At 47.1% G+C, this 12,126-nt stretch overlaps 1 protein-coding gene across 1 annotated transcript in view; it reads right to left on the bottom strand.

Annotated features, from left to right (window-relative positions):
* Ppef2 (protein phosphatase with EF-hand domain 2) overlaps nt 1–9,592 on the bottom strand; it is a 32,259-nt gene extending 22,667 nt beyond the window's left edge. The window contains exons 1-7 of the mRNA XM_059274775.1: nt 9,535–9,592; nt 5,349–5,476; nt 5,158–5,215; nt 3,660–3,835; nt 2,325–2,439; nt 1,388–1,434; nt 34–200 (exon numbers count right to left, since the gene is read on the bottom strand). Of these exons, the coding sequence (XP_059130758.1) occupies nt 34–200; nt 1,388–1,434; nt 2,325–2,439; nt 3,660–3,835; nt 5,158–5,215; nt 5,349–5,476; nt 9,535–9,592 (749 nt within the window). The remainder of the gene's footprint in view (nt 1–33; nt 201–1,387; nt 1,435–2,324; nt 2,440–3,659; nt 3,836–5,157; nt 5,216–5,348; nt 5,477–9,534) is intronic.
* Between the last annotated feature and the right edge of the window lie 2,534 nt (nt 9,593–12,126).

A 12,126-nucleotide genomic window follows, 5' to 3' on the forward strand; every position in this document is an offset into this window, starting at 1 on the left:
GAGAAAGAACAGCCAGCGTGTCTGGGCCTGTACCGTAAGTTCACGAGGTGATCCTCATGGTTTCCTCTGTTAAGATGGAACTCTTTGGGGTAAACCAACATGAAGGCAAACAGCACCATCAGGACCTCTACTGAATCCCTGCCCCGATCCACGAAGTCACCGTTGAACACGTACGCCCTCTCTGGCGATGGTAGACCGTTCTTCCATCAGAAGATGAGTCCAAGAAGAGGCAGACAGAGGAGGAGGAGGGGACGAGAACATTACGGCAGCTGTGTCAGACGGAGCCGATCCCATGATCTGTGGGCTCCTCCACATGGCAACACCAGCCAAAAGGAAAATGTTTTCCATGGTGTTATATTTCCTTTCTAAAGAGGCTGAGGATAGGAGACGCCCATCAAACTGACATTTGATGCACAGACACAGCATTGCCATGTGGTGTGGACCAAAGGATGGTCTTGTGACATGGAAGCCACTTTTAAGTTTCAGGTACATAATGACTATAACAAAAATAGTCATACTGACCGCCATGGATTCATAGGGATTAAATAAGATAATATCAAGCTAAGCATGCCAGCCTGTAATCCCAGCACTTGAAAGGTAGAGGTAGGAAGGATCAGGAGTTCAAGGCCAGCCTGGTCTATATGAGACCATATTTTTAAAAAACGAAAAAAAAAAAGATTATACATATTCTTTTTATTATATGTTATTTTTTATTATATATGATTTTGAAATACAGTAGATATACAAAGTAATATTGTACTAATAAAATATTGAGTATGCATGTTGTTATGCATTCTACTTATAGCTAAAACGGATATAAAAAACTTTGGTTCGTTTCATAGCAATCTTCTTTATTTGGAAAAATAGAAAATCAATCGCTTAATAATGATTCCAAGTGCTTACCAATATAACATTTGGGTTTGCCTAAATTTTACAAAAAAAACCCAAAAACCCACACAAAAAACAAAACCCAGAACCAAAAGCAAAGCTGATTTTTATATCATGTCTTATACAGACACATACGTAATTTAAAATAATATTTTAAAAGTCTAAGCAATTGGGGCTGGAGAGATGGCTCAGCAGTTAAAAGCGTTGGCTGGTCTCTTCCAGAGGACCCAGGTTTGATTCCCAACACCCACATGGAGGCTCACAACCATCTGTAACTCCAATTCCCGGGCATCTAGCACCCTCTTCTGGCCTCCTTGGGCACTGCATGCATGTGGTATGCTGAAATACATGCAGGCAAAAAAAAAAAAAACATAAAATAAAAATAAATCTTTTTTTTAAAAAATACAGGCTATGTAAAGCATTTATGTAATGGAGGACATATCTGAACTTTTAAATTAAGCCTCAGAGCAAGAAAGTAACTTAATTTGAATGTTCATACCTTATAAAATATAAAAATTAAGTCATCCAATTGGCCATGTAAATCTCCTAAGAGAGAAAAAGAATATTAGTTCATACTGACCCTTCTTTAACAAGAAAAATACTGTGCCTGGAAGTCCTGACCAAGTTAAGAAACCAACAGATACTAATCTGGGGACATTGGCTGTCATTTCATCTCGCTGCACATGGACTTAGTAAAGCACATGATTCTCACAAACAGTAAATTATCCATATTGTTACTGAGGCAAATATGGTAGAGAATAATCCAGGGTGGTAAGGGGTGAGAGCTGGGGACCTCACCCCACTTCAATGAGAAGCTGCCACTGTGCACTTTTGGGCCAGTGTTGGGAGATTGTTCAAGAGAAGTTACCAAGGCTATACGTAACAAGAAATCTCCTGTTCACGTGTTGAAACAATGATTTTTAACTTTCAGAGGTTTGCAGGGTGAGCAAGACCTATCCGCTGGACCAGTTCACAACTCGTCGTGTGCATCTGTCTTGGCTGGAGTGTGGCTTCTGTCCTCATGGATGCTGCTGAGCAAATGGAGAAGACTGGCTGCTGGGTGCTCCACGGGAGATGTGTGTGTGGACGGAAATAACGCTATAAGCCTTGGAATTTGCTCGAGCACCAAGAAATAAATGTCTGCTCACAAAAAAGGCTGGGTGGGGTTTCTTCGTTTGTTCTTTGCTGTTGGTTGGTTATTGTGGTGATTTTATTCTCAGTATGGAAGGTGAACTCGGAGTCACTATGAATTGCTTCTCTGAACCATGTCTCCTTTAAATAAGTGGGGGACAACTGTGTACACGGTCAGCTGAAGGAGAGACGCTTTGACCTGCTCTTCACACACCATCACGCTCCCTCCGGCTCAGCTCCTTCTCCCGGCCCGCCTCTAGTGTTTTCTGGTTTGTGTCTAGCCAGGGAAGGTGGCTCCCACTTACCGCACACTGTGATCTCCTCACTGTAACAGGTAGAGACCCGGTTGATGTTCGGCAGCTGGGCCAGGTGTTTCCTGGTCTCATACAAAAGATTCAAGACATAGCGAGCGTGGAGCTGCTACTGGGAGGAAGGAAGAGTCGGAACGAAACAACACCGGTGGTCCCACTTTTGCCGTGAATGCCCAGCCACCCCAGACCCCAAAAGGAACCCAGGAAACTGTGGATCCTCTTCACTCAACTGTTTTCGTTTCTACTTTTCTTCCCTTCTGTGACATTGAGTCACCTCCTCTCTCCTGTCTAGTCTATAAAACTCTTCTTTGCCCTTAGGGAGCAGTGCATGTCCGCAGTAGCAAAGCATGAATTAACGCATACATTGATAGTGTGGACTGATCCTGCTGTTGCTTAGAAACAGCACCCCAACTCCTTCACGGCTTTCATCTTATCAAAGAGCAGAAGGACTGAGGTCTAGGCACCTCTCAGAACTGAACCGCTTCTCACCAGTTCTGCACTGGCCATGGGGTTGTCAAACCAAGACAGGGTTTTGCTTGGACCTTTGTCTCCTGACAGGTCTCCCTGCTTCAGCCCTCTGCACGCCAGTCTCAGCTCAGCAAGCACTATAATTTTATCATTACTCCAGAGGTTCTCACTGTGAATCCCTGACTGTCCTGGAACTCACGATCTAGACCCCAGCTGGTCTTGAACTCACAGAGATCGGCCTGCCTCAGCCTCCCAAATTCTGAGATTAAAGGTGTGAGCCACCGAGCCCCATTACACAATGATGATTTTGAAGAGCTGCGGGAAGGCCATTCCTGTGCTTCTGCCTCTGCGTCTCTCGTCGTCCCCCTGGATTCCTCCTTGCTAACCACAGTGGCCTTCCCGGGGTCCCGGAACAGTCCGCGGAGATCTTGCCTCAGGGCCTTTGCACTTGCTGCTCTGTCTAGAATACTTTGTTCCCAGATAGCTCAGGTGTATCCCTCACCACTCCGGACCTTTGCTCAGGTATTTCCTTCCCAGACTCTAAAACTGCCTCTTTGCTGGCCTCTCTTCCACAGCTCTCATCACTTTCTGTGCTACCACACACGGACTCATTAGTTTAGTCCTTGTCCTCCTATGTCAGCTGCAGGAGGACAGTTGCATCCCCAGTACCCGGATCAGCGTGAGCCTCCCGGAAGCCCTCACCAGCTGCCTGCAGGCTGAATGAACGAAACCACACAGGTTTCGATCTTAGAGACCCGGCTGATGGACCGCAGGAGCCTGGCTGTACTTCCGGGCCTGGTTTGCTCCGCCTTTACTCATGAATACAAATCGGTGGGGACCCGCACCCCAGCTTAAGCTTACTTGTCTCCGCCTGAAAGCTTCCACCAGGGCAGTGGCATGGTCGGGAAGAAGGGGGAAGGAGAGGTGTGGCCCTGCGTAGCTGTCGGGCACCTCTATGGATTCATAGTCACCGCCCTTCTCCGTCTCCACATCCTGGGCGAATCTCTCCTCGGTGAACATGCGGTTCAGGAAGTCCCCTAGTCCAGACACAGGGCAAAGGCAGGCCAGCTTAGGATCAGACCTCGTGGGACTGTTAATGGGGTGGGACCGGGCCAGTCTGGCGCTGGCTCCAGCCCAGGATAGGACAGGGATACCGGAGTGAGACGAGTAAGGGGCACAGGAGGAAGGTTGTGTTTCTGTGTCAGTACAATCATTAGTTGGTATCTAGTCTACATTTACTTCTAAAATCACCAGAAAACAGCGATGGAGAGATGATGGCTCTCAGTTGGGAATGCTTGCTGCTCTTCCAGAAACCCTGAGTTAGATTCCTGTCACTCTGGCTTCTCACAAAGTCTTGTAACTCCAGCTTCAGGGGGATCTGGTGCCCTCTGCTGGCCCCCTCCGGCACCTGCACTCACGTGTGCATACACACTTTTACATGTGATTTAAAATAAATTTTTTTTTTTTTTAAAAATCAAAAGGTTGGGCAGAGAAAGCCCAGAAATGCAGAGGCCTGTGAAGGCAGGAGGAAGGTCAGAACAAGGCCAAGGAGGAAAAGATTCTGGGCCATTCACTTTGTTCAATGGGCACAGCAGGGGCTCAGACCATTCCCAGCACTGCAGCCTCCTCCAACTGCCAGCCTCTGAAGGTCCAGGCCAAGGGTTTCCCTCCTGGACTGCAGGGGACCATCAGTGGCAAACCAGAAAGACTATGAAGGCAACCATCCCCCCCATCCCTCTCTCCAGGAGGCCTTCAACTAGGGACTCCCAAGCTGACATTGCCCCAAGATCCTGGTGTCTGGAGGCTCATTTTTCATTATTTCCCAGGCCTCCCGAGTTGCTGGCTAGCAGTCTACTCTCCATTTCCTGCATCTCTCTCCAGCCCCTCCATCCCGATCCACTCCCTCCCACCTCCAGTGTTTCCTGCCACTTAGAAAACCAACTCCTGGGGCTAGAGAGATGGCTCAGAGGTTAAGAGCACTGACTGCTCTTCCAGAGGTCCTGAGTTCAATTCCCAGCAACCACATGGTGGCTCACAACCATCTGTAATGAGATCTTGTGCCCTCTTCTGTCCTGCAGTCATACATGCTGTATACATAATAAATAAAGAAATATAAAAAATCTAAAAAAAAAAAAAAAAGAAAAGAAAGAAAGAAAAGAAAACCAACTCCTTGCACTTAACATCTTGTCTCCAGGAATGTTTATAGGAGAGCCCAAGTGAAAAGTTTGCTCATCTGCTGACCATCTCACTCAATCTTGACCTCTCCCCAGATTCCTCATCCACTCTCTGTGTAACCTCACCCACATTGACCCTGTGATATTCAGACAGAAGACCATGTTACATGACAACTCATACTCACTCTCGTGGTGGCTGCTGGGCGTGAAGTGATCCACAAGGTAGCTAAAGAAATCATGGAGCTGTGGAAAAACCAGACAAGGTTAGCTTTAAAAACAAGGGAAAGAGAATCCAGGATCAGCTGAGCCTTCAAGCACCAGGCCAGCCGCTGGGGCTGGCAGGCAGTTCCCCCTCCCTGCAGGCATCCCCACGAACCTTGACCTGGTCTTGCTGTCCAGCATACTCTATAGACTGGAAGATGTTCCAGGTACATCGCCGCCTCATCTCCAGACGGGCCATGTAGCGCCGGTACCATCTCTGGATCAGGGCCGCTGCCTTGAAGGCTGTAACCCAGATGAAGAGACAAGCCTGTGAGCAGGGACCCCCAGAGATGGAGCAGGAAGCAGGGGAGGGTGGTGTGCAGACCTTGCCCCATTGTACAGATGGGGACAAGATGGCAGGGGCAGCACCACCCAGACATGTCAGGAGGAAGCATCTATCTTCCTGTTGGTCACAGAGGTTTGTCCTCCACGCCCATACCACCATACCTCCAAATTCCTGCCACGACTGATGGTACTACCAGTTTATTGGGTTTTCACTTCTTGAGGTTTTCACCTCACCTTGAACCCTGTCTGGATGGAGACCTTTGCAGTTACCTGGTGGATGCTTGAAACCAGGAATAGTAATGATATCTATGCTCTCTTTTTTTCACTATTAAGTCAAGAAAATTTACCTTTTCACCTAAAGATACACCTTCCTGATACTCTTTGGCACATCACAGTAACTGCATCTGTATGCTGTTATTATTACTGCAGGCTCATTGCTAAACCAAAGATCGACTTTGACTAGAAGCTCTGAGGGGCTGAGAGTTAGCTCAGCGGTTAAGAGCAACAGCCGCTCTTGCAGAGAACCCAGGTTCAGTTCCCAGCACCATGTGGCTGCTCACAACTGTCTGTATTTCCAGTTCCAGGGGATCTGATACCCTCTTCTGGCTCTGAAGGCACCGAACATATATGTTGTAGAATATTATTTTAACTAGGCAAAGATGTGTTCATTTGTTTGTGCTGCAGAACATTACTTTAACTCTGTGAAAGTGTGCTACATTTGTTTAATGATGTAAGGATACATTACACTTGTTTTGCAGCGTTTATTTATGAAAAGATGTGCTACATTTGTTTCACCTTGACTGCCTAAGGCACCTGATTGGTCTAATAAAGAGATGAACATCCAATAGCGAGGCAGGAGAAAGGATAGGTAGGGCTGGTGGACAGAGAGAATAAATAGGAGAAAGAAGAGAACGAGGGAGAATGGGAGAGACACACGGGGGCAAGAAGCCAGGCCGCCACCAGCCAGCCAGACACGAGACGCAGTGAAAGTAAGCTATGCAGAAGGAAAGAAAGGAAAAAAGCCCTGAGGCCAAAGGTAGACAAAGAGAAACAGGTTAATTTAAGTTAAAAGATCTAGCCAGAAACAAGCCTAAGCTAGGTCAAGCATTTATCACTAATAAGTCTCCCTGTCATGATTTGGGAGCTGGTTGGTGGCCCAAAAGAAAGCCTGCTACACATATACCTTTACAATACATACGTGTAAGCAAAATGTGCATACACATAAGATATAAAAAAAATTCTTAAAAAGAAAAGAAGCAGCTGGGTGGTAGTGACACATGCCTTTAATCTCAGCACTCAGGAGGCAGAGGCAGGTGGATCTCAATGAGTTCCAGGCCAGCCTGTTCTTTAGAGTGGGTTCCAGGACAGCCAGGGCTACACAGAGAAACCCTGTCTCAAAAAACCAACCAAACAAACAAACAAACAAAAGAAAGAAAGAAAAAGAAAGAAGAAAAAGAGCAAAGAAGCGTTGTGATGGAGCAGCTGATTTGATGGCTAAGATGACAATGTGACAAGTGAGCCTACAGCAGACAGAGCATGAACACTCAGGCCAAAGAAATGAGTCAAGTCCCGGAGGAGCAGACCTGGACAGGGTGAGAAATCATCACACTATTCTCAATGGAATACAGTGTAAAAGATCAATTATTTATTTCTGGGGTTTTCCCTTCAGTACTTTCCAGTCATAGTTTAACTGTGGATAGGCAATGTAATTGGGAACGAAAGTGTGGATAAAGAGAGACTACTGTATACACATAGAAGAGCCGGGGTCTGAGGATTCTGGGAAGGAGATGTCACCTGGAAAGATGGCCAGGATTTTACACACTTGAAGAGTGTGTGCGTGTGTGCATGTGTGCATGTGTGTGGTGTGTGTGTGTGTGTGTGTGTGTGTGTGTGTGTGTGTGTGTGATATTTCCACATTCTGACAGCAGGCTGGATATCCAGAGATTGGGTTCCTCTCAAGCCATCTTACATCTCAGCAATCTTCATCCAGACAAGGAATTAGATTCCATGAAGAACGGGCATTCTCTTGATGTCACACAACAAGTAAGTTGTGTTTCCTGGGTCCTATGTTACTGTCTTGGTTAGTTGTATGTCAACTTGACACAAGCTAGAGTCATAAGAGAGCCTCAACTGAGAGAATGCCTCCATAAGATCAGGCTGTAGGGCATTTTCTTAATTAGTGATGGATGGGGAGGGCCTAGTCCATTGTGGGTGGGGCCATCCCTGGGCGGGTGGTCCTGGGTTCTACAAGAAAGCAGGCTGAGCAAGCTGTGGGGAGCAAGCCAGAAAGCAGCACTCCTCCATGGCTTCTGCATCAGCTCCTGCCTCTGGATTCCTGCCCTGCTTGAGTTCCTGTCCTGACTTCCTTTGATGATGAACTGTGATGTGGAAGCATAAGCTGAATAAACCCTTTCCTCCCCAAGTTTCTTTGGCCACGGTGTTTCATCACAGCAATAGTAACCCGAACTAAGACAGTTAGCAGTCTCAGTTTAAGAAATACATTGAAGCCGGGCGGCAGTGGTGCATGCCTTTAATCCCAGCACTCGGGAGGCAGAGCCAGGTGGATCTCTGTGAGTTCGAGGCCAGCCTGGTCTACAGAGCGAGATCCAGGGCAGGCATCAAAACTACACACAGAGAAACCCTGTTTCGAAAAACCAAAAAAAAAAAAAAAAAAAAAAAAAAAAAAAGAAATACATTGAGGGGTGTGTGGTAGCACACGATTTTAATCCCAGCACTTGGGAGGTAGAGGCAGGCAGATCTCTGTAAATTCCAGTACAACCTAGTCTACATAGTGAGTTCCAGGACAGCCAGAGCCACATAGTGAGTCCCTATCAATAACAATAATAATGATGATGATGGTGATAGTAATAATAATAATAATTTGTTCTGTTAGATATTTGGTCACATCCATGCAAAAGTAGCTAATGCGGCTGGGCAGTGGTGGCGCACGCCTTTAATCCCAGCACTCGGGAGGCAGAGCCAGGCAGATCTCTGTGAGTTCGAGGCCAGCCTGGGCTACCAAGTGAGTTCCAGGAAAGGCGCAAAAGCTACGCAGAGAAACCCTGTCTCGAAAAACCAAAAAAAAAAAAAAAAAAGTAGCTAATGCAGATGACATTAGTAGCTCTATAAATTCATTTCTTTCTATCTTCTCTTCAATCCTTTTTTTTTTTTTTTTGGCTTTTCGAGACAGGGTTTCTCTGCGTAGCTTTGCGCCTTTCCTGGAACTCACTTGGTAGCCCAGGCTGGCCTCGAACTCACAGAGATCCGCCTGGCTCTGCCTCCCGAGTGCTGGGATTAAAGGCGTGCGCCACCACCGCCCGGCCTACAATCCTTTCTTCACAGAGCCAGGGATGTTTTGAAGAGGTAAAAATATTGTTATAGAATTCCTTATTTTGAATTCTTTCGTCCTTCATGCCTTTGGAATAAAGTTTAGTCCTACAGAAGGCTGGACATGGTGGTACATACCCCCAATACCAGCCCCTGGGAGGCAGAGGCACGAGAATTGTGGCAAGTTTGAGACCAACATGGTCTATAACAAGTTGCTGGCAGCCAGAGCTACACAGTGAATCTCTACTTTAAAAGACCCCAAATAAACAAACAAAATCCTGCAAGATTAGGACTGGTCTGGCTTCTTCCAACCTCAACAGCTCCACCCCCTTTAATTCTCCACCTCTTCACTTTAGACCATTCCGTTCCGTGAATGGGCATCAGTTTTTCCTCCCCGCTGACCCTGGTACAGGGTGGACAAGCATTTTCATTCCTGTTTGCCCAATATCTTTCATCCACTTCTGTACAGTCTGGATAAACTCTGGCAACAGGAACTGCTGGGGACGTTTTAATTCTATCAACTCAGATGGTCTGCTGAGCATGCTGGCTGGCGGTCGGTCACTGCCAAGGAGCAAGCGATTTCCAAGAGGGGGCTTGAGAACAGTCAGTGCTTCCATCCTGCGGAGTTCCACCCCACACAGCATGGGCTCTGCGCACCAAGGCGAGCTCTGAAGGAGAGAAGCACTTACCTTTCTCAGCATTCTGAAAAGCAAAGTGGTGCTGGCTGGAGGAGGAGCTGCTTCCCATGGTTGAGGTCCAGAGCTCCTGCAGCACCAGACAGCAGATCGGTTGAGGTCCAGAGCTGCTGCAGCACACAGACAGCAGATCGGTTGAGGTCCAGAGCTGCTGCAGCACCAGATAGCAGATCGGTTGAGGTCCAGAGCTCCTGCAGCACACAGACAGCAGATCCGGAGGAGGGAGGCGTTTGCTGACAGAAGGAAAGGGCGCTGTCAGAGGGAGATTGACACAAAGTGTCAGTTTAGATGGAATAAACTGTCTGTGAACCCCATGGGAGCACCCCCCTCCTCTCCAGGCTCGGTACACAGGCGTTTGTTTATCCTGTGAGAATTCCGTTTGTTATCCCTTCTTCCTCCCGTTTTCACTCTCTACTGGCTTCTCCTCCGTGGTTTAGAAACATGCGGGTGACTTTTGAGGTTTCAAAAATGCTTTTCATAATCTCCACCATCCTTAAACTGCTACAAACACTGCTCTCCTCTCACTCACAAGAGCAAATGGCACGTTTTCTTCTTAGATTCTGGTTTGTTTGGTTTTTCGAGACATGGTTTCTCTGTGTAGCCCTGGCTATCCTGAACTCACTATATAGACCAGGCTGTCCTAGAACTCACTATATAGACCAGGCTGTCCTAGAACTCAGTATGTAGACCAGGCTGTCCTGGAACTCACTATATACACCAGGCTGTCCTGGAACTCACTATATAGACCAGGCTGTCCTAGAACTCAGTATGTAGACCAGGCTGTCCTGGAACTCACTATGTAGACCAGGCTGGTCTCGAACTCACTATGTAGACCAGGCTGGTCTCGAACTCACTATGTAGACCGGGATGTCCTGGAACTCACTATATAGACCAGGCTGTCCTGGAACTCAGTATGTAGACCAGGTTGTCCTGGCACTCACTATGTAGACCAGGCTGGTCTCGAACTCACTATGTAGACCAGGCTGTCCTGGAACTCACAGGGATCCCCCTGCCCCTACCTCCTGAGTGCTGAGATTAAAGACGTGCGCCACCACCTCCCAGGGATTATTATTGTTTTATAGCACTGAGATATACTAGACAAACGCTCTTCCACTGAACCATATCCTTTTATTTTATTTTTTTTTTTGTTTTGTTTTGAGACAGGATCTCATGTATTCCAGGCTAACCTCAAACGCACTGTGTAACTGAGGATGACCTTGAACTTCTGACTGTGCTGTCTTTCCCGTCTGAGTGCTGGGTGAGCGGCATGCACCAATGACGCCTGTTTATGTGGTGCTGGGACTCATGCATGCTAGTCCAGCACCTGCCAACTGAGCTACATCCTAATGCCCCCTTTTACATTCATTTTGAGAAGTTAACTATTCAGGCTGGACTCAAACTTGTGACCCTCTTGTCTCAGTCTCCCGAATAGCTGGGATTACAGGTCTGTGCCACCCATGCCTGGCTCTTAAAACTACCATTGTCACCGGGCAGCAGTGGCACATGCCTTTAATCCCAGCATTCGGGAGGCAGAGCCAGGCGGATCTCTGTGAGTTTGAGGCCAGCCTGATCTACAGAGCAAGATCCAGGACAGGCACCAAAACCTCACAGAGAGACCCTGTCTCGAAAAAACAAAAAAAACAAAAACAAACAAACAAAAAACTACCATTGTCATCCTCACTGATCAAAACTTTTCACAATGATTAAAGTACACAGTAGAAGAGGAGATGTTTGGGACTAAAATCCATACCATGTGTGCACACGCCGAGGCATGCACACACCCAGGCATGCACACACCCAGGCACGCACACACCCAGGCATGCACACACCCAAGCATGCATGAATAAGCTCGAGAGAGAAACTGGAGAGGAGAAAGCAAACACAAGAGAGTCCACATCTGAGCCCCACGGCACAGAACTGTAATCCAGGTGGGACCTGTCGAGACAGACAGCTTTGCTGTTCTGGTGAGGTACTAACAGCAAAGGTAAAATTATTGGAGACGTCATTGTGACGCTGCTCCAGGGTGAAAAGTAATAGCTCTCACGGGCCAATAAGCAAGGGTGAACGCCATGTGTCCTCCATCAGGTGGCACATCTAAGTGTAACTGATCGTGTCTCCGTGGATAAAGGGATGTTTGTCTCACATAGCACGTGGGAAGGGGAGAGGGGTCCCAGCTATCACTAGTGTTACATCCCTGTATGGAGCTCCAGGGTTATTGTAACTCCATTTACAGGGGTGTCATTGGGTGACTAAGGTTATGCACGTGAGGAGTGCTTTGTGAAGCTTTACGGTCATGAAAAGCACCGAGTAATTGTTTCCTTAAATGACAACCTCAGAGGTTTAGAACTGAGCACAGTGGTATACCTGTCATCCCAGCACTCAGGAAGACCACAAGTTTGAGGCTAGCCTGGCCTACACAGTGGAGCCCTGTCTTAGAAAAAAAAAAAAAAAAAAAAAAAAAGCTCCTGTCATATGCATCCCCACAAAATAAAAAGTGCTTTAGTAATTCCCATACAGAATCAACCAAATATGTTATGGCACAGTAAAAACAGTGGTGTACTATTGGACATGACAAAGAGTAAAGCG

The sequence above is a fragment of the Peromyscus eremicus genome, chromosome 10 (genome assembly GCF_949786415.1).
Source record: "Peromyscus eremicus chromosome 10, PerEre_H2_v1, whole genome shotgun sequence".
In the NCBI taxonomy this organism is placed as follows: Eukaryota; Metazoa; Chordata; class Mammalia; order Rodentia; family Cricetidae; genus Peromyscus; species Peromyscus eremicus.